The 25,412-nt window shown below is 42.5% G+C and overlaps 1 protein-coding gene across 1 annotated transcript; it reads right to left on the bottom strand.

The window, feature by feature from the left end:
* Positions 1 to 270: 270 nt before the first annotated feature.
* On the bottom strand, positions 271 to 25,263 carry LOC138584555 (uncharacterized). Its single transcript, XM_069656820.1, has 11 exons — positions 25,115 to 25,263; positions 24,849 to 24,958; positions 24,590 to 24,740; positions 24,327 to 24,475; positions 22,918 to 23,027; positions 22,657 to 22,780; positions 21,366 to 21,458; positions 20,651 to 20,719; positions 14,749 to 14,802; positions 9,301 to 9,453; positions 271 to 608 (listed from the first exon to the last, which is right to left on the bottom strand). The coding sequence occupies exons 1-11, from the start codon at positions 25,179 to 25,181 to the stop codon at positions 426 to 428; spliced, it is 1,263 nt and encodes a 420-aa protein (XP_069512921.1). The 5' UTR covers positions 25,182 to 25,263; the 3' UTR covers positions 271 to 425.
* Between the last annotated feature and the right edge of the window lie 149 nt (positions 25,264 to 25,412).

Raw genomic sequence — 25,412 nt, 5'->3', positions numbered from 1 at the left:
TGCTGTTCCTGCTGTATTGAGGAAGAGTTGGAGCCATTAATGTGCTGCCTTTTTTTTTTGTTTGTGTTTGCCTGCTTGCACAAACCATGTGTGGGTGTGTATAAGAAGTAAAAGCATTCAAAGGTGTTTTTCCGTCGCTGCTGGTAAGAAGTAAAGCTCTAAAACTAATTTCTTTCATCAACATCTGTCAAGGAGATTAAGGGGAGCATTACTCAAGTATGCGCTTATTTCACCAAAAGCATTACACAAGAGACTGAGAGGGATGGAGTGGACTGCAGCTTTTAATGTCGATGTTTTTTGTGCATCGCACTTCAAACGTGTGTGAAAGGATAACCACTTAAAAAGGCACTTTAGAGAGAACATTTAAACTACAAGAAGCATGATAGGAGGAAGAGGAATCAGAGTGAAAGCAAAGGAGGCTGAGGTCAGTGTTCCATGGGCGCCGCCGCCGCCGCACCGTCCTCCTCCTCTTCATCACTACAGGGTTCATAATCGTCATCCAGGACGGGGTCTCCCTCCTCTCCCTCCAGTTCTCCTCCCAGCTCGCCGAGCAGCTGTTCCACATGCTCCAACATGGGCTGGTCATCACACCGCAGCTTGCCGTACAGCTGGGGAAGAGGGAAAAAAAAAGAAGACAAAAAAGGATGATGCAAGTGTGTAATATGCTCGTAAGTAGACTGGAAAAAATGGAAATTTTCAATAGAAAGTAGGTTATACAGCAGGAATGTTGGGACCGAACATGAAGTGCAAAATTATACCGCAGAGGCAGCACAAGAAATGAGATATTGTGAGTGAAAAGCTCCTATGTTGTGCGGCTGGAGATAACAGTGCATCACTGCGGAATCAGTAAGCAGCAGCTTGGAGTTGAGGCAAGTGAGCAGCCTTGAGGTTTTTAAGTCTCTAAGTGTCGGTTAGGCCGCCTGAAATATCCAACAGCAGCTGCATTCTGTCAGCGAGGCAGTCACGGCTCGCAAAACGCTGGTAAACACTTTTTGTCTTTCATTTGGCAAATCAGCACATTTGATACACCGTTCAGCCGCACGGCAGACAAAAAGACCATTTATCTTCCTCTTGCTGGTGCAACGTTCATGCGCGCGCACAAATGTATCCTGAAGCACATATGGTTATGTGGCGTACATGCGCACGCACACTCACATAATCAAAGTTGTTATCTCGGTGAAATATGCCGTGAAGGAGCGAGATAAAAAAGTCCTGTTCTCAAAGCAGGCAGCAGATTTATCTCTGTAAAATACTCTGCGCGTGTGTAATTACTGAACTCAAAGTGGAGCTTGGTGATAAAACTACTCGTGCTACCACTAAGGACAGAAAGCAGCGCGTTTCAGCGCGTGCATAATATACAGACTGAGGGGAACTGATGCGGAGATCTATGCTTCTCTGTCTAGAAACAAAACTAGAGAGAAGAAGAGGGCGAGCGGGGAATGGTTGATATGATCTAGGGATGTTCTTCTATTCAGTCTAACAGAGACACACACACACGCAGGCACAGTAACTTGAGCTCATGGACAATAAGCAGCTGAGTGCCATCATTCTCACTAAAAGAGTAACGAGGCCAGAAGAGTGAAGAAGAGTGTGTGTGACTGCTTTGCCCCAGGACCAGTCTCTAAGCAACAGCGGGTCCTGACAGGAGACACGCACTCCCATGGGAACTCATTTGGAGTATAAGAATGTCGTGTGTGTGCGCATGTGTGTATGGGTATATATTTAAGTGGATGCTGTCTCTGCAGGTTGGAGCTCCAGGGAGGTGGAGCGTGACCCAGGGCCAGGCAAAGGGTCTGATACCGGGGGAGAGGTGACCCTGTCAGGCTCCTTAGAGCACCACACACACAAACGTAAGGCAGAGGGAAAATTATTTTATTCTGCCAATGTCACTCAGAAAAAGCTGGGAGATGTTTACCACGGCTTGCATGCTGACTAAAATTAGGGTTTGCTTTACAATAAGCCTGGCTCCATACACATTACAGCCTTGGGTAAGAGCTAGATACGGTCTTGCATATGAAAGAGGAATAATATGAGAGATGCGGTGAATGTCTGCAAAAAAAGAAAAGAAGCATCACGTCGGTGCTGTGATACTGAGTGCTGTTTGGAAACTGCATTTATATGTGGTGATATTTCCAACGAATCAATAGCATAGTGCGTCTGCTTGATAGGATGTGATTATTCATAGCGAGTCTTTCAGCTAGCTACACAAACAGAAGCTATTCTTTACACATTCGCCACCGAGCGCTGCTGAGATCAGCACCGCCGCCGCAAAAACAAAAAAAAAACACACAGGCATTTCTCATTTGCAATAGCCTATGTTTTCTCTTCTCACTTTCACGGCCCAGAGAGCTGCCTGGAGAGGGAGGGCGGGAGGGAGAGAGTGTGTGTGTGTGTGTGTGTGTGAGTGTATAAAATCGTATAACTTTTTCATGGTCCACTTTGCTCTACTTTGAAGCCCTAAGTCACAGCCCAAAGCACACTTGACCACCGCCAGAACAACCCACAAACACAAACAACACATTTTACACGTACACACACACACACACACACACACACACACACACACACACACACACACACACACACACAGAAGGGGGCATGGACACATCTGTCCCGCCGCTATTGTTTTTAGCCGTGCTAGCACCATGGCTCTAGGGAGGGCAATGTCGATCTGTAGGTCAGTGAATGCACCACTTTGGTCCAGACTGAAATACCTCAATAAAAACTGGATGAATTGCTGTGAAATGTAGATAAGTGACCCAGAAAACATGAACACACAGTAAATGAACAGTACAGTTCTACTGTTTTAACCACACAAAAACTTAAAATAAGTCTGTTATTTTCCATAGTATTAAAAGTGTATGACTAGAGTTGTGTAAATCGCTGAAGGGGATCCGCTGAGCCCGCAGTCAATCAGGGTATCTGATGCAACCTGCCTTCTTCCCATTACACACCCTGCAAACCAACCTGTAGTGTGGCGCCCCTCATCACCTGGGTAAAGCGCACATCTCTTTGCAAGAACATAAAATGTAGAAAAATCAATTAACTGTTGAAATAAAAATACAAGAATAAGGCTCCTGGCATCCGAGTCCAATATCTTGAGAAATGTTAGGAGTGCTGCCAAGAAATTTGCTGCAGACATTTCTAGTTTCTTAAGTTAAAATGCTGACAAACTAACTAAGATGTTGAACAAGGTAGAAGTTAAACCTGCTAAACATTGATGTTTTGATGGTTTGATGCTCCTTGTGATCATGTGAGACCTCAGTGCGCATTTTTCCGTTGAAAAGACGTTGAAAACTGGTTCAGAAGTTTTTTCACCGACTTTTCAAAGACGTTTATGTTTCGACCAGATTTCACCTGCTCCTGTCACATGATTCATCACACATTCACACACATATTAACACAGATTTTCAAGTGCATCTCATACCCCTCTCCAAATGAAATTAGCGCGGATTTTTCAGACCCGGGAAGACCCGCTTATAGATGCCGATTTTCTCTCTTCCAGTGAAGTATACTCCTGTCGGCCCCTTTTCTGCTGCGTCACCATCTGACATCACAAACGCGCCCGAAACAGGGTTAGTAAACAGTGAAGATGTTACGGTGGTTAGGTCTTTATTGTATCTATTACTCATTCAGTCTGTTTATCAAACTCTGCACTGATAAATTTGAAACGATGCGCGGACGGAGGCGGGCGGAATTTGTAGCTGAGATGACAAGGAGGCGCAGAAGTTACCGACGGAGCAGAGCATCACGGAAAGGGGGCGGAGATTAGCTCATCGACCTGGGTTTTGTATTGTCATCATTGCAGATCAGAGCCGAGGTGATAATTACCCGCCTCTGAAGGCCGATTGTAGCCTTTCCCACTAAGCACTAAAGCCGGGTGTTAGCAATTTTTTGACCAGTGGGAAAGCGGCTTCATATATACTCAGAGGCTCAAATGATTGTATAAGTGAGCAGTGCATCTCATCACTGTCGGCCACAGAGGTCTCTGAAGACTCGCCAACCTGTCAGGTATTAATGGCGTCCTGATTTCACCCTGTTTTTAACAAAATTTCAAGGTTGAAATCCTGGTTGGTGCTCACTGGGGATTAGTGCCAAACAGAGCTGCTAGCAAAGCAGTAGACTATTTATTCTTATATACAAATGTGATGTTGTTCCTGTTATAAAGCATTTCATTTAAGGCAATATAGTTCCTTATACTGGACAAGGGTCTCTGCCAGTGTTAACACAATGGATGTGAACAGGATCAAAAGTCATTCCTCTCATTATTATTATTATAACAGTAAAAAGCTCCTTGAGTGATGATACAATGCACCACAAATGTGTCCTATAGAATCCGAGTAATTTCTCTTCTGCTTGCAGCGCACATTGTACAGTTCTGTGCCCTTTGCTCCTGCACACACACCTGCTAACTAGCACACTATTAAAAAGTTACACAAACAGAAACTCCAGGTTTCCAAACACACGGAGACACAATGTGGCATAAACCAACAATGCAGCATTCAAAGTTTGACAGTAACATCTCCAGTCCATGGTAGCAGAAATGAATAGGCATATGGAATTCAATACAAAACTGAGTTATGATGGCTTCAGGTGCACAATAGAGTGTAAGTGCTTCTGGAGCTGAATCATGGTCATTATACTGCAGCATGCAGGGTTTTCAGCTCGGTTTAACGAAGAACAGACTCACTCATGAAAAGATAAAAAAACAACAGCATAAATCTGAAGTTTGGCTTTTCTTGCCATATATTTTCTTCATTCCTTTCTTTTATTTTAAACCTGTAAAAGCTTCTCTTAAGTCCAGTCTGCAGTGGATCAAAGGTGTAATATTAAGGCCTAATGTACCCTGTGTACTAAAAGTGATCGTTCTCCTTCATTTCTTGGTATAAAAACCTTTTTTCTACAGCTCACGTGGCAGAATTAAGACGTGCTGATTGTGGGGTGAAGGCCTAATCAATCCATCATTGTTCACCTTTTGTTCCAGATCTATACTTAACTTCCCCTATCATTTCACCTCTTCTTTCCTTTCCTTTCATTGTACCTTCATTCTCCCAGCCTCTCTCTTGAACATTTCCCTCCCCGTGCACTCCGTCGTCGGCTTGCCTTCGCTCACACTCGAACACTCTCACCAAATGACCTTCCTGTCAAGGAGACGGATACCTTTTCAGACTTTTATATCTTTAACTCGAGCGTCCACATACACACACGTGAAGCGCTTTGGCAGAATAGAGCCTAAATTTTTCCATCTTCTACACTTCCCTCTGTAATCCTGCTGTCCCCGTCCCTTTTTTTAGACCAAACAGAGCGCTCCCACTGAGTATCTCTTCATTAGGAAGAGAAAAAATAGATACAAATAATGAAACACTTTTTTCTCTTCGCTTTTAATGTCTCACTCTGTCATACGTACACATATATCCTTCCTGGCAAGGGTGTGACACTGGCTGAGATCAGACCTTATTGTGTGTGAACGCGGCCTGTCGCCTGACGTCTCAAGGGGGCTGACCGCAAACTCACAATCTCACACACGCAGACACACACACAACTTAACACCTCGGTCCTCCGGTCACATCCTTGGTAAGAAACGGCATTAAAATTACATGACAAGCACACCCTGAGCCGACCGTACCCACAATCTGTGCTCATGGGATACCCTTTCAGCCACATCAAATAGTAAAGCTTTTGACCTCTGTTTGCCCTAGCTGCCTTTGTGCACGCTCGTGCATGCGCACACTGGCGTATATAACATCGTCCCCTGTGCATACACTGCAGATCCTTCCTCAATCGCACCCTATCTGGCTGAGACTCAAATTCCATTTCACGTCCGGTTTACTATTGATTTTACCCTCGCCACTATTCACCAGCTACACCCCCTGCACCCACACACACACGCGCATACACACACACACCCCACATCCAATCTGTTCCCCCACTCGGCTCTCCTTTCATTCTTCCACTCCTGCTCCTTTCCTACACTTCTCTCTTGTCCTCTCGACCCATCCATTCTTCCCTATCATTCCTTTTTAGAGCATCTCAGCTGAATGCAGTGCGTGCGTGTGTGTGTGTGTGCGCGCGCGTGCACATGTATCGATCACAGAAGAGATGAATAATGAAGACATATCTTAACAAATAATTAGATATGCAAGTTGGCCCGCACAACCGTAATTAAATATGTGCATCTACATAAGGTGCACCTACGCATTACCGCATGCTTTTTCTCACTGTCTCACACTACACACACACACACACACACACACACACACACACACACACACACACACACACTTAGCAAAGTCATGAAGTATGCAGAGAAGTGGACTGGCGCCAAAACAAGCCGTTGGGCTTTGAGGCCTCATTTCCATGTTGGAGCCCATTTTAACTAGCAGACTGACTCATCGTTAATAATTAACACTCACAGTGGCGCTTAGAAACAAAGCTCTGATATAAACAAGCGAGGATCATAACGCAGAGATGCACACACATATCAGCAGAAGCACAGAGAGGTAGAATTAAGTGCACCACAAGGGGGGTTGCTTTCTCTCCAGATTCCACATCACCTTCTCAAGGTCTTTGTGCGTTTACCGCTCACGTTATTGTGCGCCTGTTGCTTCACTCGCTCCACAAAGAAACAGCTATGTGTTTACTTGTCACGCTCCGACGCCTCACCCAATTCTTATACCAGTTTCACCTTTTCATTCTTTCTCTCAGTGCAAAAATAGCTAAGTACTTAATTCTCCCCATTTCTCAATTCCATTTTTTTTTTTTTTTCATTAACTCAGCACAAAGCTGGCAGCTCAGATCTATACGCGTCCCGTGCCTTTATTTTCCTCTCCTTCTTCCCTTCTCCCTCCTGGCAGCTCCAAGCCCACCTCGCGCCTGTCTCAGTTGTGGACATCCCCGGTGGATGCTGGTTAGACGGGCCTGTCACTACGCTGTTGGCTAGAGAGACAGACATCAATAAATCGCCACTCTGCCGCCCCATACTCGTCTGTAGAGGAGCACGATGGGGCTGGAGAGGAGGAGGTGAAAAGGAGAGGAAAGTAAAAATCATAGGTGGGGCGTGCCATCCCTCAGTCTGCGCTGTCTGATTTACAAGCCTATTGGTTTTTAGACTAACATGAATCACAGCTCCACAGAGGCATCGCTCCCTGACAGAATGACAGAATGAATGAGACACATCACTCCGCGCGTGTGTGTATGCGTGTGTGTGTGTGTGAGGGAGACAGAGAGAGAGAGAGAGGGGGTAATGTGAGAGAGACAGGGGTACATTTAAACCTCTTTGAGATCGCACAAAAAGTCATTTCTGTTACAACAATGGTTGATCCTCGCAGTACTGCATGTTCTCCTTCACTGACAGGAACTGGTTCTTCTGAGTCTCACTCATTGTGACAGTGTTCGGGAGGTAACTGTCTGTCCCCACAGTTAATGTGCTCAATAAGTTCAGTAAAAGTCACATTTCCATTTTAAAAACACTTCAAAGAAACAAATGTCCTAAATTCCATATTTGCCTGCAGCAATAGTAAGTGCATGTTACCAGGAAAATGTTTGCATAATATCCAAATTAAACTAATCTTTCCTATAATATCATGAGATTATTTTTTAACCAATGTATTATCTATGCAGACTTAAACCCTTTTTACTGGTTAAGGTAGCATTTATTTATTTTATAGGATTGCAACTAATAGTTTTCATTATGGAATTTATGATTATTATCCTGTTTGATTCCATTAAGACATGCAAAACAGAAGAAATTATTAAAGGGGTTGTATCTTCTAAATAGGTATTCTCATATTTTGCATGGGTTTCATTTTTGGGTGTTTACTGTTCACAGTGAAAAAGTGAAAACTGCATAATTCCGTGTTTTTCCAGAATCACATTTTTAAAAAGGCCGCCTCTGAAACCGTCCGTTCAAGGCTGATTGAGCGCTCCTAGAGCAGCCATGTTTTCTACAACTTTGGAGTGCGTGTGCGAGCCCACGTGGGGGAGGGGCTACGCGGTAAATCCAAATACTGTCAGCCAATCGTGGCCAAGGTCAAACCTTTGAATGGCAAACAGCTTGTTCGTTTCAGGAGGAAGGAGAGGCTCCGAAAAATAATCAAATTAAAATAAATTTTTTAAAAGGAAACAAACTTTACCAACGTGATTCAAAAACATACATTAGAATAATAGAAAATTGATTGCACAGCTAAAATAGGTCCCCTTTAAGAAAGACCTTATAGAGATTATTGGGAGCTTTAAGTGTCATGTTAAATGTTTTGTTTGGTTCAACCAAAAGTCTAAACCCTTAAAATTATTCAGTCTACTGTAACTAAGTTTGGATAAAACAATTTGACTGTCACATAAATGTAGAGGAGTAACAGATCAAATATCACCCTTTGAAGTTTGGTGCCTTCAATGGAAATATTTACGTCAAGTACAAGTAGATCAAGTTTTTAGTACAGTATTTGAGTGAACATACTTGTTCCACCACTAGCTGTGCACTATTAAAAAATAACCCATATGTAAGGGATGATGTACAGTGAGCAGGTTGTTATCGTGGAAAGGAAGTCGGACAGGGTGAGCAGGACATGTGACCAGGTCTCATTCTAAAGGGGTTCCTCTGCTATAACAACCTGCTCATTATACATTATCGCACTTTTTACACAGCTTTTTACTTACCAAATCAATTATTTGAGACAATATTTTGATTTGGAAATTATTCTATGAATTTAAACATGATTATATTTCTGTTTTCCGTTTAAAAATAGTCTGTTACACAGTGAGAGTTGCGTCCATAGCAACGGTTAACTCTGTAGCCTTCTTTAAATGAGCTAGCTGTTAATACTCACATTAAATTGGACATTTCCACTGATGGCGAAGTAAGACACCGTGAACGGGGCTTGTTTACTTCATGTGCAGTCTTCAGTTTTGTAGATCTGTCTGTTGAAGCCTTCAGTTTTTGCAACGTGTAACCTTTAGTTTAACCTTTATTGCTTTCTCTTTGTCTCTTTTTGCCCCTCTGTAAACAGGCCGACGTCAAATTTACTGGACCTCATTTGGCGGATTTGATATGATCACAGTTAGTCCTCTGGATTGTGCGATAAGAGCTGCATCCCTAGCAACGGTCAGTTCTTCATAGCAACAGTCTGTTATCGAGAAATAACAGACCTCAGAATGGCGTGATTAACTAATCAGAATCAAGTATTTAACAATAACAGTATTAATTATATAGAAGAGATGAAGCACAACATTGCTAAATCTGCTTCATCAGCAGCCTTTAATTGTTATGACTTTTTGATTTTATGTTATCTTGACCTAAATTACCTTCTTGGCATTTGTCAGGTACGATCTGGCCGCCTCCGTCAATGCCTTCCACTCCTCCTTCTCCTCCTCCGTCACTTCTCTTTCCTCCCTCTCCTGCTGCTCCTTTGCTTTTTCCAGCTGGAGGTAGCACACCCAGCCGGAGAGATACCACACCTGGGAGACAGAGAGAAAAAGAGGCGGGTTGGGCGTGCGACACAGACATTCAGACAGAGAGAAAGTGTTGCAGTAAGTCAGCCGTGACGAGGGAAACAGATTTGTAACCCTCACGAAGCATGTCTGCATGAAATTCAACATCCGTCTTTGACAAACCCGTTTCACACATGTGACATGGAATCACACAGACACACACGCCATCCATCACTCACATCATGACTGTCAACGTGATCCAACCCTGACATACAGGATGTTCATGTGAAAGTGAACAAACTCTAGCTTCACCATGAATTTAAATCTGTAACTTGACCATCTTAAACCAATTTATTTCGTAGCTTTCTTTAGCAGAAGATGCAATTACTTCTACAGGCATATACTGAGACATGATAAAATAATGAGAAAAATAACCCTCAGGCGAAGATCTCCACTGCATTTCAAATCATACCTTATGCACACGCTGTGTTTGGACAATATTAGCCCTGCTGTTAAATTAGAGAAGGAAATCTTTATTATTTTATATTCTCTTTATGTAACTGTTCATTTCTTTATTCGTATTTCTCATGTCTTCTCATGTCTTTCTGCCTTGTAATAAACCTTGTAAGGTACAGAGGTAACACAGTCCTGGGGCCTGCCTCAAAAAGCAGGATTAGTGGGCTAACAAGCTTAGTCGGCCTCCACTCTGGTTTTCTGCCTCCACACTGGTGGCTCATTTTTTCCAGCCGTGTACATCATCGTCATCGTCGCGGTAACTCCAGCTCCACATCGCACCTGCTCCAGGGAAGGTTATGTTCAGGGCATTTAATGCAAAAATGTAAAACACCCGCCTCCTCAGGAATGAGCTCTCAGGAGAAAATGCGTCACTACTCCTGTGGCCGTATTTGGATCCTCTTTGATATACAACAACACGAAAGGGAATGTCTGCAGGGTTCCAGGTTTATTACACACTATGGCAAAATAAACAGCATCTATAAATAACAGGTAATTTAGATGACCAGTAATTTAAGAAAATGTTGCATAGTGGAGCCTTTGTGTGGTGTGTTTATTTCACTGCAGCTATTTGTGGGAACGTTAGAAAGACAAAATAAATATGAAATATGTTCAGTGTGACTAAATTGTGCATGCTGCGCTTTGGCAGGCTGTGATAAGACTCAGGATTTACACCAATAAATACGTGATTGTTCCGATTCTACATTCACTTGTCAAGCATCTCCCACCTCTCCAGCAATATCAGGTGTTTTACGATCTTCAGGTTTCTGTCAATTTGTATATTCTGTGATTTTGCGTTTGGCTTGTTCTGTGCACACAGCATCTATTGCATATCTGTCTCTCCTGGGAGACAGTACTTCCTGAGATTTGTTCCATTTCTTTCACTATTAGAGTTTTTTTCCCTCATCAGAATTGAGGATCTAAGGATAAAAGGTATCACAAGGTGCACAGATGGTCTCTGAGGCAAAATGTGATCGGTGATTTTCAGCTGTACAAATTAAACTGAACTTGACTTGACTCTCAATGTTTTGGTAATATCCTGTTTCTTTGTAAATGGACTGTACTTATATAGCGCTTTTCTAGTCTTTGCGACCACTCAAAGCTGCTTTTTACACTACATATCACATTCACCCATTCACACACTGATGGCAGAGGCTGCTACGTAAAGTGCCCAACTGTCAGTCAGATATCACATTCATACCCGTTGCCTATGCCACCGGGAGCAATTTGGGGTTCAGTGTCTTGCCCAAGGACACTTCGACATTTAGCCTGAGGAAGCTGGGGATCGAACCTCCGTCTTTCGATCTTCCGATTGAAGGACGACCGACTCTACCACTGAGCCACAGCCGCTCAATTCTCTCAATTCTCTTTGCAGCTCTGCATCAAAAGGGCCAGAAGGGCTCCTGGTTCGAATCCCTGTTCAGGCGAAGGGGGCCTATCTGTGCAGAGTTCGCATGTTCTCCCCGTGCATGCATGGGTTCCCTCCTGGTACTTCGGCTTCCTCCCACAGTCCCCGCCTCTCACCCAATGACAGCTGGGATTGGCTCCAGCCCCACCGCAACTAGGTATGGGTACTGAAACCCGGTATTAAACAGGCCCCGGGGCTGAATTATGAAATACTGCAGTATTGATAAACTTGCGACGTTATCAGTTCTGCTTTCAGTACTGGAGAAATAAAGAAAATGAATTTCCTGTTTATTATTGCTACAAAAACATTATCTTGCACATTTAATCTCAGCAACAGTTTCTAACTTGCATTAACATTCCTCTGTGATGCATATTCCCAATCCAGAAGAGAGATCTCTCTCGCGGAGCCCGTGTGCGAGGGCGAGGGCAACTCTCACAGCACTCACACACAGACATGTGCTCACGCAAGAAATCCTGCTTGTGGCGATGGTGGAGAGAACAAGTGAGGTTACACTTTATCAGAGTCGATGCCAACAATGCTCATTGCAACAAGTGCAACAACACTTTTGCTTGTAAGGGCGGAAACACGAGTGATCTGTCCAAACATCTGTCTGAAGTGCCTCATAAACAGGCAGAGACATGCGCCTCACTGGACGCTGCTACCCAGGAAACATAGTACACGTGACGAACCGGGTTAACTGATAAGCCCCGCCCACTATCAGCCAGCCAAACTTGTTTTGTATTTCCATCATCACAACTATAGAGAGTCCATAGCGTCTTAATTTTTTTAGTTTTTTCTTTTAAAAAAAATAACAAAAAGAACCAATAAGAATACCGTTAAAGTACCGGATCGTTAGGCAGTATCAATAATAGTAGTAATACTGTTAAAATCTTAAGGATTCCCATCCTTACCCGCGACCCTGAACAGGCGATAGCAATATGTAAATTAAATTACCTGAAGATAACGTTAGTATAATCGTATTTAGGATTTTTGTATTCAAAATCCTGCCATATTTATTCAACAGCTGAATCCGATTACAGATCAAATTGTCATGAATTATAGATCATTATTTTGTGCTGCTGCGCTACGTTTATCATCACATCGTAGCGCAGAAACTATTACATTTCATAACAGACGACAGTTTTACTAACTATTCAAAAACACTCGGCAATAATTTAACCTCCTCTCTTGCAAACGATCAACCCTTTCAGCATGGTGTCAGCACGAGTCTGATACCAGATGAGGGAGATCACTCGGTTCAAGAGAAGAGCATGGAGAGATTGGTGTTAAGGGCCTCTTAACCGACTGACCTTAACGCTGCACTGATGTAAACGCTCCGCAGAAACAGAGAAAGAGAGATTATTTTAAATAATCCTGCCGAGTTCAAACAGCGAGTAGAGGAATAATTCTAACTGTAAATTAGCATGCTGAATCTTTCTTTCCCATAATCACTCTTCTTCTCTCCTACATAATCATAACACTGCTCTCCGCTCGCTCTTCCACCCCTCAAAACAATCACGTTCAACTCTCAGGGAACTTGGAGGTGTGTGCGCGCCTCTCATCTGAGGCCAAAGATCACCCACCCACTGTTCTTTCAAGCACCAAGATACAAATATTAGCTTTATTTATTATTCATGGAGGGCAGAGGCAGGAGGAACCCGCACCTCTGCCAAATCAACCATTTAGCTAACAAACACATCAAGGCATGCCACACTGAATGCAGAATTGCTGCTCAGCATGCTGAGTGGGAGGCTACCCCCTGCAGCCATACTTATCAGAACAACAGCAGCACTGGATAAATGGAGTAATGTTGCAGAACCGGCAGTGTGACATTTTTATCACTGAAACATTTTCTGTGAATGCAGGACCCGGAGAAAGTTCATTCTCATGTATATATGTATGTATGTATATATTCAAAGGAGGAAGAGTGAAATTGGGTCACTTCAATTTAAAATCTCTACTTCCTCACAAAGGAGACCCACTGCCTGCCTTCAAAACAGCAAGAACAAGGCGGGGAAAAGTCTTTACAGATGGTCCAATGTGAAATATTTGTGTGCGCGATAACAATGACTCAAAATTAAAATATGAGAAAGTTGGCTAATTAAGAACTTCAGAGGATCCTCTCTACCCGACCACAACCCCAGACACAGGCGCACATAATAAAATAAACGCGGCGTCTGTCAATCAAATCGCTGGCACTATTGTTGTTTCAAAGTGACGGCACATCTTAGTTCCCATATGGTGCTGCTGAAGGGAGAACAAACGCATCATGAATGAACGGAATACCTTTGAAACAAGATTTGCAAGGAAGCAGCTCCGTTGTTTGTGCAGACTTAACATTTTATAAGAGAGGTTCCAACTTTTGAGATAGGAGAGAGGAAGTAGACGGAGGCGAGAGCTAACAACTTTATGTACCGCACTTAAGAGGGAATAAGACAAAGAGGGAGAGGGAAGAGGGAGGGGGAGAGAGAGAGAGAGCGAAATGTGTCAGTCATACACTTCTACATCCGTCATATGACTCTGATATGATCCGACTAAACACTTTCGGACCATTACAACCTGTGACTTTGTGCGTGTGTGATTGGCTGTAGGCCTGCTCAAATCAAGTGTCACAGCCGAGCGTCTCTGGAGTGAGTTTAAAAGTTCAGACCCCCGATGACTGCTCTCAATCTGTCAGCTGAAGGGTGTGTGTGTGGGAGGCTGAGCCTGAGGGGGGGAGAGGGGGAGAGAGAGACACGGCTGTGCTCTTCTATCTGACACTCAGTCGCACACCTTCACTTCCTCTGCCGCGCTGACACGGGGGATTTGGAGCACAGTGACAGCAAATAGTTCCTACTAAATGCCATTTACGCCACTCTCTAATAGGCATTTAAGTTCTCAGTCATACCCCGCGTGTGTTGACAGCAAGCAACGCAAAGGTGTGTAGACGCTTCATTGTGCACACACACGTAAACAGCGGCGCAGCAGAAGCAACTCGGCGCTCGGGTTGAGGCTTCCGTCTCTCCACAGGGGTGATGAAAGATTTGCCTACAAGTTGGTCAGACACAGCAGCGGCTACTGTATCACGATAATAAGACTGCCCGCAAGGGGGGACACAGAAAGGGGCTTAATCATTTAATCCTGTGCAATGACAAGTAACACACACACAGCTCAGAACACAGAGTCGTTCTGTGTTTCTACAAGCAAGGAGAACAGCTCTTAATGCTGAACCAATCAGAGATGTGTATGTTTTAAAGGTTTGGAACCAGAAGAGAAACAAACATGCTAAAACTAGACATCCAGTAGGAGCAAAACACTCAAAACTAAAAGAAAAAAACATTTAAATATATTGAGATCCACTAATTTGTACGAAATCTCTCTGAACTTTGGCACCTTATCATTTTGAAAACTTCATCACTTACCTGTACGACTTCATCGTCCTCCTCCAGGAGACCCTCCAAGACATCCACCGCCATCTGATGCAAAGACACAGAGAGGGGTTAAAAGATTAATTTAAAATAAGTCATACAAGAAAAAAATCCCCAGTCCACACTCACAGTCTCTTCTCCCATACAGCCAAAATCCATAAACAGACACACGCGTTGTTGTTGCACACGGTGTTGTGCATCTCCCCGGCAGCCCGATCAATCAGAGTGATCAGAGGGTCTGATAAGCGTCTATGAGGCCAGCGTCCCGTATACAGCATCATCGATACCAACAAGGCAACAGACATGGCCGTCGATAGACACACTCGCCAGTGCTTATCGCACAGTCAATAGTCACTTTCTGCCGCTCTGCTCGATCGCCCCGTAATCTATTCACCGACATTAACAGTCAATGCGTCCTCAATATTAGCAGCATTTATTTTTTTGTTCTTCAATATTTCTATTGTCGTACTCGACGCATACATGTCCCAAATATCTAACGACAACAATGACCACAATGAAAAGGAGTCGTGTAGTTTCTAGTGTTCTTTCTTTGGCCTTTTTATGCCTTCATTAAGAGGGAAAGGACAGTGTCGGAAACAGGGGGTGAGAGAGGGCGGGGATGACACGCGGCAAAGGGCCGAGAGAGAGAGTCGAGCTCGGGGCCGCCGTACAGAGGAGCCCCTGTATCTGGGACCGCTAAGCTAAACTGGCGCCCCTTTTTAATGGTATCCTTCATGTTTATTTTAATTGTGCATGAAGATTTTTTGTTGCCAATATGTAATTAAACTGTTGACTAAAATTGCCAAACGAACAAAAAGCATGACAATCCCAAATAACAGCCTGACACATTTTACCATCTCTGCTTTGAGGCCTCAAAGGAGCCGCATGTCAGGTGACCTTTGCCATTGTGCATCACAGTCTGGGTCAGAATCTGTGGGAAGTTTCTATTACAGAAAACAGACCTTGACTAAAGTAGGCTGTGTGTTTGTTTTGCTCTGCTTCTCTCCTTACAGATTCTCTGTGTCAGTGTGTGTGTGTGTGTGTGTGTGTGTGTGTGTGTGTGAACCCCCAGGTGATGATGTATTGATTTTTGTCAACTTCAGGTTGGAGGCGACTGTTAGCCAATCACCCGTGGTGAAGGGCAAGGAAAAAAAAAAAGACATGCACGTACCTGTGCACGCACACACACACATACACACACGACTGCACGCTACAACAAAGCTACACACAACGGTGAGCAAAACAAGCAGCACTTGCTTCTTGTTAAGGCGGTCTTATTAGCTGCAGAGCTTCCTAATTTTTTCCCTCCGCCGCTCTCTGAGCTCTCTTCTCTTTTCATTAAGCCGACGTGCTTCCGGTGGAGATAAAGAGGTCAGTTGGCGGGGTAGATAGAGGGAGCGTCGGGTTAATTGAGAGTATCTCGTTAAGGAGTGTGTGCAGATGTGCATGCCACAGTGTCACTTGATTGATTGCTCGAACAATTATCAGCTGAAAAGCCATTGTCCTTAATTAATTAATAGCTGATTAAAAATACACAAACAAAAACACCTAATCCCAGCTGATGATGAATGGATTCATGCCCAGCGTCAGAATTATCTACTTGACTTTCATTGAATCACAGTGTGACACACACACACACACACACACAAATCAATTCGAGCCAAGCACTAGATATAAGAGATAGGAGTGAAGATCTGTCTGGGTATTAAACAAGTGGTGGAACAGGCAGTTTTGGAGCAACAAAAATAGAACAAGAGATTTCTGGGAGCGCAATGAACCATTATAGCGTCTCCAACTGTACGCCTTCCTAACTACACTGGTCAACCCGGGGGCGGCTGATTAAAGATGCAGGGATTTTAAAGCGCTTCACGCTCTAAACAACAACAACATTAATATTCCTGTGAAGATAAGGGGGAGGGAGGGGGTACTACGAAACAAAAAGGGGGGAAATTGGAGGGGTAGAAAATATCCGAATGAAAAATGCAAAAAGTAGTCAGTGGACAGCAAAGACACACACACACACACACTATGCTCGAAGACACTACGTGCATGCTGTCCTCTTTACTTCTAGACCTGCTAAGGAAAAAAAACTATTGGCGGGAACTCATTTATAATGGTCATCGTGTGCGTGTGCGCGTGTGTGTATGTGTGTGTGTAATCTTCAGGCAATTTTGTTTAACAGAATCATTTTACCGGAGCGCACAGCAGAGACAGGAGAAAGACAAATCACTTTACAAGCGAGGGCAGGCCGTATCTCTAACACACAGAAACCCATACAAAGTCTCTCACACACGCACACACACACACACACAGGGACATGTTCATTTAAGTGAATAAATCCCGGGGATGTCATTGCTAACTGTACTTGCAAGCAACATTGGAAAGTACTCGCTGCGCCCCGTCGGGAGCTAAATTTAAGAAGGGAAATGTTCAATAAATAAGATGAAAACAAACAAGAGTGACATGACATGTAACTAACCATCAGCTGCTGTGACAACGACGCCAAGCAGACACTTTAATGGCCGTCAGGGGAGGGTGTCTGTCTGTCTGCGTGTCTGCTATGTGACAAGTGAATTAGTGGTGGTGATGGGTGGTGATGATGGTAATATGTGTGGGTTTGTGTTTGTGCGTGACAATGAGGAGAATGTGTTCTCTGACGGCCCCGCCGTGGCTACAAAGCAAATAAATGATACTGAAATATTGAAAAGTCAAAGATATTTTATTCACTATTATTCAAAGCAGAAAAAAGCAGCAAATGTTCGTATTGAAGAAGATGGAACTTGAACAGGGTTGATTTTTATTAAATAGACGATTTAAAGATTCTACAAATTGTTGATGTAATTGCCTAAAAGATAAGTTAAAGTAATAATCTCGAAGATTTTCATGTAATTAAATGTCTGTTAAGTCACTATCTATCGCTAAATGAGGTAACACAATGGTGATTGAGCCTATGGCCCACTGATTAAAGCCTTTGCATTTGCAGTATATAGTATTATTACAGACTGGGTGTCTGTGGCGTCATTAACGGAAAAAATCACAGGCAGCGCCCAGTTAGTGACGCGTTTTCCATCAGCCAGCAGTGGTTGGTCTGTCAGAGAGGGTAGGCGGAGCTAAACCTCTACTAGTAATCTACTACGGCTGAACAAACAAAGAAAAGATGGATGACTACAGATACAACTTCAAAAATAAGTGAAAAGCCAAAGAAAAAGAAACAAATTGTACGCTCAGATGAAGGCAAACAGTCTAAACAGTGTGCTCCTGCACTTCCAGTTTATCACCACAGAGAGAACGAAACCGAGATCTTCGAGATTAAAACTTTAACAAATAATTTTACCACTGGTTTAGTCTATTTAATATCTGAAAATTTGTGAAATATGCGAATGTATCTACACTGATTCAATCAAATAGCTTCATTTTTCCAACCAACAGTCCAAAACCCAAAAGAAATTTAATTTACAATTAAAAAAACAAAGAAGAAGCTGCAAATTGTCCCCATTGGTCAGAAACCAGCACATGTTTAGCATATTGGAGTTTTAAATGTCTAAGAACTATTATCAATTTGTCTTCCATATGAACTAATCCATCATTAAGTCCTGGTTTTAGCACCACAGGAAATATCTAACTAATGCACAATGATGTCTCACTTATGCTGCTTTCAAGAACCCCTCATTCTCTCCCACTCAATTTCCTTAACAGCTTCAGAAATCACAAACAAATCTGGTACGCATTCAAGCGTTTCTCCTAAAAACAATCAAAAGGGGGAAAAAAAAAAGACCTTGAAAAACAATTTCTTCAGCTTTTTTCCCGCTTCAAATGAAGCGGCACAGATCCACGTCGTGTCGAAACAGACGACTGAACGGAAGAGCAGCCATTGTGAAACTTTCAAGAATTCATCAACCAGCAGTTTGTTTTTTTTATGCCAATTAATATAGAAAGACTATTATATAATACGAGGCTTTTATCATGAGTCGATGTCATGCTCCTGACCCGTTAAGTATCTCATAAAATAGCCCCTTTTTCATCCAGACTGTCTTTCATGTCGAGCTTTTCATGAGCGCTCAGGTTAAATTGAAAGGGAAGATCTTTTCTCTTTAACCATTTCCAAAGTCATGGCTCGCTTTCCTACTTTTAGTCTCTAAGTATACCATGAGTGCTTAATTAGTGACCACCTCCATTAATGTTATGAGGAGTTTATTTACTGTAACGAAATAAACACTGAAGAAACGAGCGCAGAGGTGCGACTTCAGCTAGAAAAGGTCACAACTTAAATGTGTGAAGTTCCTGTTTTGACTGGCGCCTCGTGAAGTGCTGAGACACATGATAAGATGATACCTACCGCTGACGGCCTTTAGGGAGAAAAATTGCCATTTTCTGTAATTAAATTTGTCCTCGCCGTGCACTACACTGATTTTTTTCCCCCAACAATTAATGAGATAATATCATACACCCAGATAATTTTGCCAATGTAATCACAGTATGACATTTCTATTTTGGCATATGCTTAATTCACTCCAATTCAAGCTCAAAAACAATGAATTTAATGTCCGATGCCAGACTGCATCCATCAGCCAAAGAGCCTAATCTCCAGCAGCGACGAACAAGGGCTTCCTGGCAAAGAGCATCGGCGTTCTTCTGCCACTATTATTAGTTAGAAATAGTTGTATACTCAGTACAGTTGAAGAAAACTGCTTTGTGTTTCTTTGGCAAATATATTAATCAGATTTTCAAAGCTTTGGCTCAGTTTGCACCAAACAAACGATTCAATGGGGGGAAAAAAATAAAGACAAATCGTCAAAAGTCTGGCATCCTGCTTCGAAGGTAGCCTTCAAACTGAGAACTCTTCAGGCTGGAAACACACAACTTTACACAGAGTTTAGAGTTGTTAATAGATTTAAAGTCCACAGGGAGATAAAGTGAGCGCAGAAATGTGTTGGTGTGACAGGGAGGAGAGGAAGGAAACAGGAGAGAGAGGATGTCCCTATCAAATCCGGCTAAGTCCCAGTCGGGGAGAGACGGACAGAAAACAGCTTGCTACTACTCTTCTTCCACCCTTAAGCTCCATTTCCGTCACCAACGTTCACATAGCTGATGGCTGAAAACAAATATGGATGCATGGGCATGGATGTGTTCATGCATGTGTGTGCGCGCAGCAAAATATCCCACAATGTTTGCAGTTTGTGTCTCGGGCTTGATGACACCAACAGGAGGATGAAGACAAACGACATGTCAGAAACTGTGGAGCGAGACGTTGTCATTTTACTGATACACCTGACAGCTCATCTTCCCCCCAACACACACACACAAACACACACAAACACACACACACAGATATAACTGCAGCTGCACAGTTTGGGAAGTGAGAGGGGGAAAAAAAGGACACAGCTCTCATTTCCTGTCAGTGATAACCATAAACCACTCAACAAGAGTGACTACAGATTAATCACTGGATCATAACAGAAGATTGCTGAAGCGCTGTTGGCGTGGCAGTCATCACAGGAAACGACTTCAAGCGTTAATGACTGTGAGGAGTTTCAGCACAGAACTGAAGGCGGTGAGCCGCTGAAATCAAGGACATTAATGCTGGAAATTGACGAGTGATTTAGAAGCGTGCTGCTGTATCACAGATACGGCAGCAATTCATCAGACGACAGCTTCCTTCCCTCCTCCTCCTCCTCCTCTGGTTGCGCCCTTACCCCTGTCCCTCTCTGTAAATACCACTCTTCAATTATTGACACTGAACTCTGGAGGGGATAAAGACCAGGCATGGCCTCCTCACCTTGAGCGCTATTCACTAAAAAAGAAAGCACACAAACACACGCACACACACATACAAATGCCAGGCTGCCCTCCCACTGTCAAACACACAACAGCATGAGTGTACAACACAACATTTTACCTCGTATTCCTCGCACTCGATGAGCAGTTTGGCTGTGGTGATGCGAGGCTCGTACGGGGGGATGACATTCTGGAGGGGGAAAAGGGACAACACAGCTGCCTCTTCAGTGAGTGTTAACACAAGACGCCACAAGCATAGTTCTTCCTTTGTCTGATAATAACACGATCCAATTTCAAGCTACAAACATTCTGCAGCTATGTGGCTGTTAATCACAGCGCGAGTGTCACCGAGCTGAGTTCAGATCAACCTGCTGCTGAAGATAAGAGTCATAACAGCGGTCCGCAGGGACTTTTGTCTCAAATCATCCCCTCAGAACCTCTTTTATCACATTTGCTTCATATTTTAATGTAAACTCGGGAAGCTTTTCTGGTGTCATTTAGAACCCAGCCTAACTCTGACATTATAGCAAATCCTTTCTCTTTTTCAAACCCCCTGTAGTAATGTTCTCTCTTATCCTTCATTCACTTTCCTGGTGCTGCCTTGTGCTTTCATATTTGCTCTCCCTTCACACACGCACAGTTTGTGAAGTATTTTTTTCTCACTATCCCTCATTTCATTATCTCCAACTTTTTATCTCCACTGGTGTCTTTATGTTTGTGCTCAGAGCAAAGCACAGTGTGACAATCCGGTTAGTTGAAAGTGCTATATAAATAAACTGGGATCTTATGAGGGCTGCTCGCTGTCAGAGAAACAACCAAGTACAGCTCAGACTCACCTGCGTGTCTTCTTCTGTGCTCAAAGAAGCCGCACTCTGTTTCTGTGCAGGTAGCCACAGTCCAACACTCTTCATCAGGTACTCTTTGCCTTCCTGGAGAGGTGAAATGAACATGTTAGTAAAGTCATCGCTACATCTGTGATTGTACAACAGAAGCTCTCAACATAAACACAGATTTAGAAAACATATCAACAAGAAGGGAAATCTGATGTTCAAATCTTGACATCAACCACTTTCGATTAAATCTCAATTTTATAATTCTTTCCTTTTTAAATTATTACCAGATTATTTCAAACAAGGCTTTTTGCTAGAAGTGGGATGCTGCTAAGTGTAAGTGGAGCCAGCCTGACCCCTAAAGGTAACAGCAGGTATTACAGCTCTACAGAATCTGTTGTTTTGTCCTCAGTTTGCTGATGTACGCGCATGAAGAATCCTTTTTGACGATAGTTTTGCATGAAATACCTTTAAGATATTCACAGCTGACGCCTTGCTGACACAAAGGATTATTAAAAGATTTTAAGAAAAATTTGAAAAACAAACTAAAACTGGCTTCCCTCACACACTGCACTGGTTACTGTGGATACTTAAGACAAGTTGCTGTGAGCAATCATCCCCATGAAACACAGGAAGAGGGTTGTTAAGTTGAAAATATAAAATGTCAGGCGTGAAATCACCACTTTTCAAGCACTTTCCATCTTTTAACACGAGAGAGCTGCAGATAGAGGAAAATCATGTGTTCCACTCAGCTCAGGGAGCCATTAGTGATTCGGCACATTTTTCACCACTTTGAAATTACTTGCAAAAACAACATAACAGCATTCTTAAGAATTCTCCACATAAGTTTCTTACAAAAAGGTTTCACCTTGAATAACTTCTGCCTGTGATAACGTTGATGAATTAGTGACGATACTTTAAATATCTTTAAAATACGCAACATTTCAGGCTTAAAAAAAAGACATTTGCAAGATTCGTCAGATGTTTTTGCGGCTCATTTTTCAAACTGAGTGAAATAAGCTGCTCTTTTATCTTTTGTTATCAGATGACTGTATGACCTCAGTGATCTGCCCAGTAATTAACATTCCTATCACATGACCCGCATGTGTGCGTGTGTGTTAATGTACGTGTCCATCTGCTGATTAATGGCATACAATTCAATTTGCTCAGAATAATTAACTCAGCAGATTCCCGCTTTAATGTGGTGATAATTCATCCTTACTGTGTGTGTGTGTGTGTGTGTGTGTGTGTGTGTGTGTGTGTGTGTGTGTGTGTGTGTGTGTGTGTGTGGACTGACCTGGTTTCTCTCTGTGCTGAACAGGTAACTAGCCATGAGCTGTAGAGCCTCAGGGTTGTCATAGTGATACTGTAATGCTCTCTCTATGAACTCTTTGCACTTGTCTGCAGCTCCTTCTTCCATGCTACACACCCACACACACACACACACACACACACACACACACACACGCATAGATGGACAAATCTCAACTCATTACCAAAGCAGTAACATGAAATCGGGTTATGACTGTCAGGAGTGTAACTCAATGTGCTCCAGTACCAGAGGTCTGCGAGGTAAATCTCAGCGATGGAGCAGTAGGCTACACTAACGTCCTTTGCTGTGGGGAGCTCAGGGTCCTCATCTGGCAGGGCAGCAGCTCCAGGCTGAGCCTGCTTAAAGAGCAGAGGGCAGATGTCTTACAAAGTGTCAGTAGAACATATACATAGTGTATGTAACCTCATATATTAAGCTTAATAAGTGTAAAGATAGTGACCATGACACGCAGAACTTCCCAGAGATACACAGGGACATCTCACACAGCAGGAGAAGCAATAAATAATATATTTTTTATACTGATTCTTGTGTATACTGTAAGCAGTAAGATACATTTACATCAATACCAAACATGGCATAATGTAGACAAGAAAAGCTCTGCTAAACACCTTAAAGATGAGCCTTTGTGACAATTTATGCTAGAATATTTTTTTCACTTGCTTTACTGTGTTGTATTATTTTGTTGAAAGTTTAATATTACACAATATTATATGGAACATTACTATTATGTACTTTGTATGCTAAAATATTCTCAGACTTTTTACTTTAATAAAGTCTGAAGTAACTTGTAAAAATAAAAAGACCCATGGAATTAAATATTTGGTCTTCTTCTAAAGGTACTTAAAATTAAAATATTTCAAGATGCTATTTTAATCATTCTTGTACACTTTAGGCTACCCAACGACAACTCCCGTCCTACGGCATACTCGATACAAAGCAATTCATAGTGATGTTGTGGAAAAAGATCATATCAAAGTCACTCAAACAATGGCTGACTGAATTGTTCGATGCCATGAAGAGGACCAGATCAAGATTATCAATTTGAAAAAATCTGGCAAATGCTTGAAATGAAAAGGGATGGAGTCAAGTTGTGCAAACTAGAAGAAATAAACAACACTGCTAGAAAGGAAGTAAATGATTCTGTTTACTGTTTATTTGTTTCTGAGGTTAATTTGTGCTGTATACGTAGGCATTTTGTAAATGTTTCGTTTTGGTACTACATTGTTATATTTGACTACCATTATGGCCCTTTTAAAATATGTGTTAAAAGGTATGTGATAACAACATAAAAAAAAATAGAATAATGAGTCACAAGTGCAAATAAAATGACAGTGCTGTTTTTGTAGACATAATAACTTAATAATTATGCGCTGACTCTGTTTACTACCATGTCGTTCATTTAGTGTCGTTCAGTCAAACTGATACTGTCATTGCAATGTGGCATATACTGTATGTGTGCAATCGCTAGATAATGATGTCATACATTGTCCAGCAGCACCCTCTTGTGCAGATAAATCAAATTACACTAACATCAAACCTCAGGTGCTGTGATATTGTAGTATTTCCTCTTATTTGATAAATTATATAACTATAAAGGAAGTGTTTGTATTGGTTGTGTTTGGGGGTGCACTCACTGTGGTCTGTGCTTGTTTTTCCAATGCAGACTGCAGGACTTGTATTCCTCTGGTGTAGAAGTCCACAGCCTCCTGGCCTGAGTGGATTTGTCCCAGGTACATATACTTACTGTGACCTACATCTGGGCTCAGCTCCACTGCACGTAGAAGCGCTTAGAGAGAATTGGTCAAGGAGGCTATGATCGTCTAAAACTGCACTAAAACAGCATGGATATACAAGACTGAAATACAACACAACATCACAGATAAGACCTGCATAAAGGATATTCCCTTAGCTTTCTGTGTGTCTCCTAGTTCAGAGCAGATGTGTCCCAGCATATCTAGAGCACGTAAGTTGGTGGACTCCACATCCAGGGCTCGTTGACAGAAAAGGCCAGCCGTCTCAAAGTCAAAACTATCCATGCATTCCTCCGTCTGTACAACAGATGAGCACATAATATAACAGACTTTAACAGACAAATACATTTCAAAACATGACAGATCTGTGTCATGTCTTTGCTGTGCATATCTTATAAGTCTCACCTTTTCTAGTAGTTGTTGGACAGAGTACTTCTCAGCTGTCTTCTTCTTGGCTTTTTCATGCATTCTAACTTTCATCCTTTCCTGAGGTGTCAATCCAACAATACCTGCATCTGCAGTGATTATATACATGGAGAGCAAGCGTTACTTTTGTCTCATAAAGTAAAGAGTTAAATCAAAGCATAACATGTTATCTAACTTCTGTATGAGAGGTAGACGCTTCATCATGTAAATAACTAGCAAAATAATACACAAATTAACCAAATTACCCCTGTTTGGGCGGTTCTCTTTCCTCTTCGGCTTGCTTTTCTTTTTACCCTTTGCCTGTCCTCCCATTGTGATGAGAAAAACCTTTTATATTTCTTCAATTTGTATCTTCAAAACAGACTTTTGTCAAAGTGTAGAGCTTACACGCGTGGAAAGCAAGTACAGATGATCTGAATAAACACTGCGCATGCTCCAAGACACGACTTCTACGGAAAGTGGTAGTGGACATAATATTAACGGTTCTGAAATACCCCTTTTGACTCAAGAGCAAAGAAATGGAAAAAATATACGTTCCAAAAT

The sequence above is a fragment of the Semicossyphus pulcher genome, unplaced genomic scaffold, assembly GCF_022749685.1.
Source record: "Semicossyphus pulcher isolate SPU_LCO1_2020_fin unplaced genomic scaffold, fSemPul1.0.p SCAF_9, whole genome shotgun sequence".
NCBI lineage: Eukaryota > Metazoa > Chordata > Actinopteri > Labriformes > Labridae > Semicossyphus > Semicossyphus pulcher.
This window is presented reverse-complemented; position numbering and strand designations above follow the sequence as displayed.

Excerpts from the sequence above, each read along its gene's own strand:
- LOC138584555 (XM_069656820.1), bottom strand. The coding sequence starts at position 25,181 with ATGGGAGGACAGGCAAAGGGTAAAAAGAAAAGCAAGCCGAAGAGGAAA. Across the intron at positions 22,781-22,917 it reads ATTTACCTCGCAGACCTCTG|CATGGAAGAAGGAGCTGCAG; the intron begins GTACTGGAGCAC and ends GTGGGTGTGTAG. Across the intron at positions 21,459-22,656 it reads TCAGCACAGAGAGAAACCAG|GAAGGCAAAGAGTACCTGAT; the intron begins GTCAGTCCACAC and ends TCACCTCTCCAG.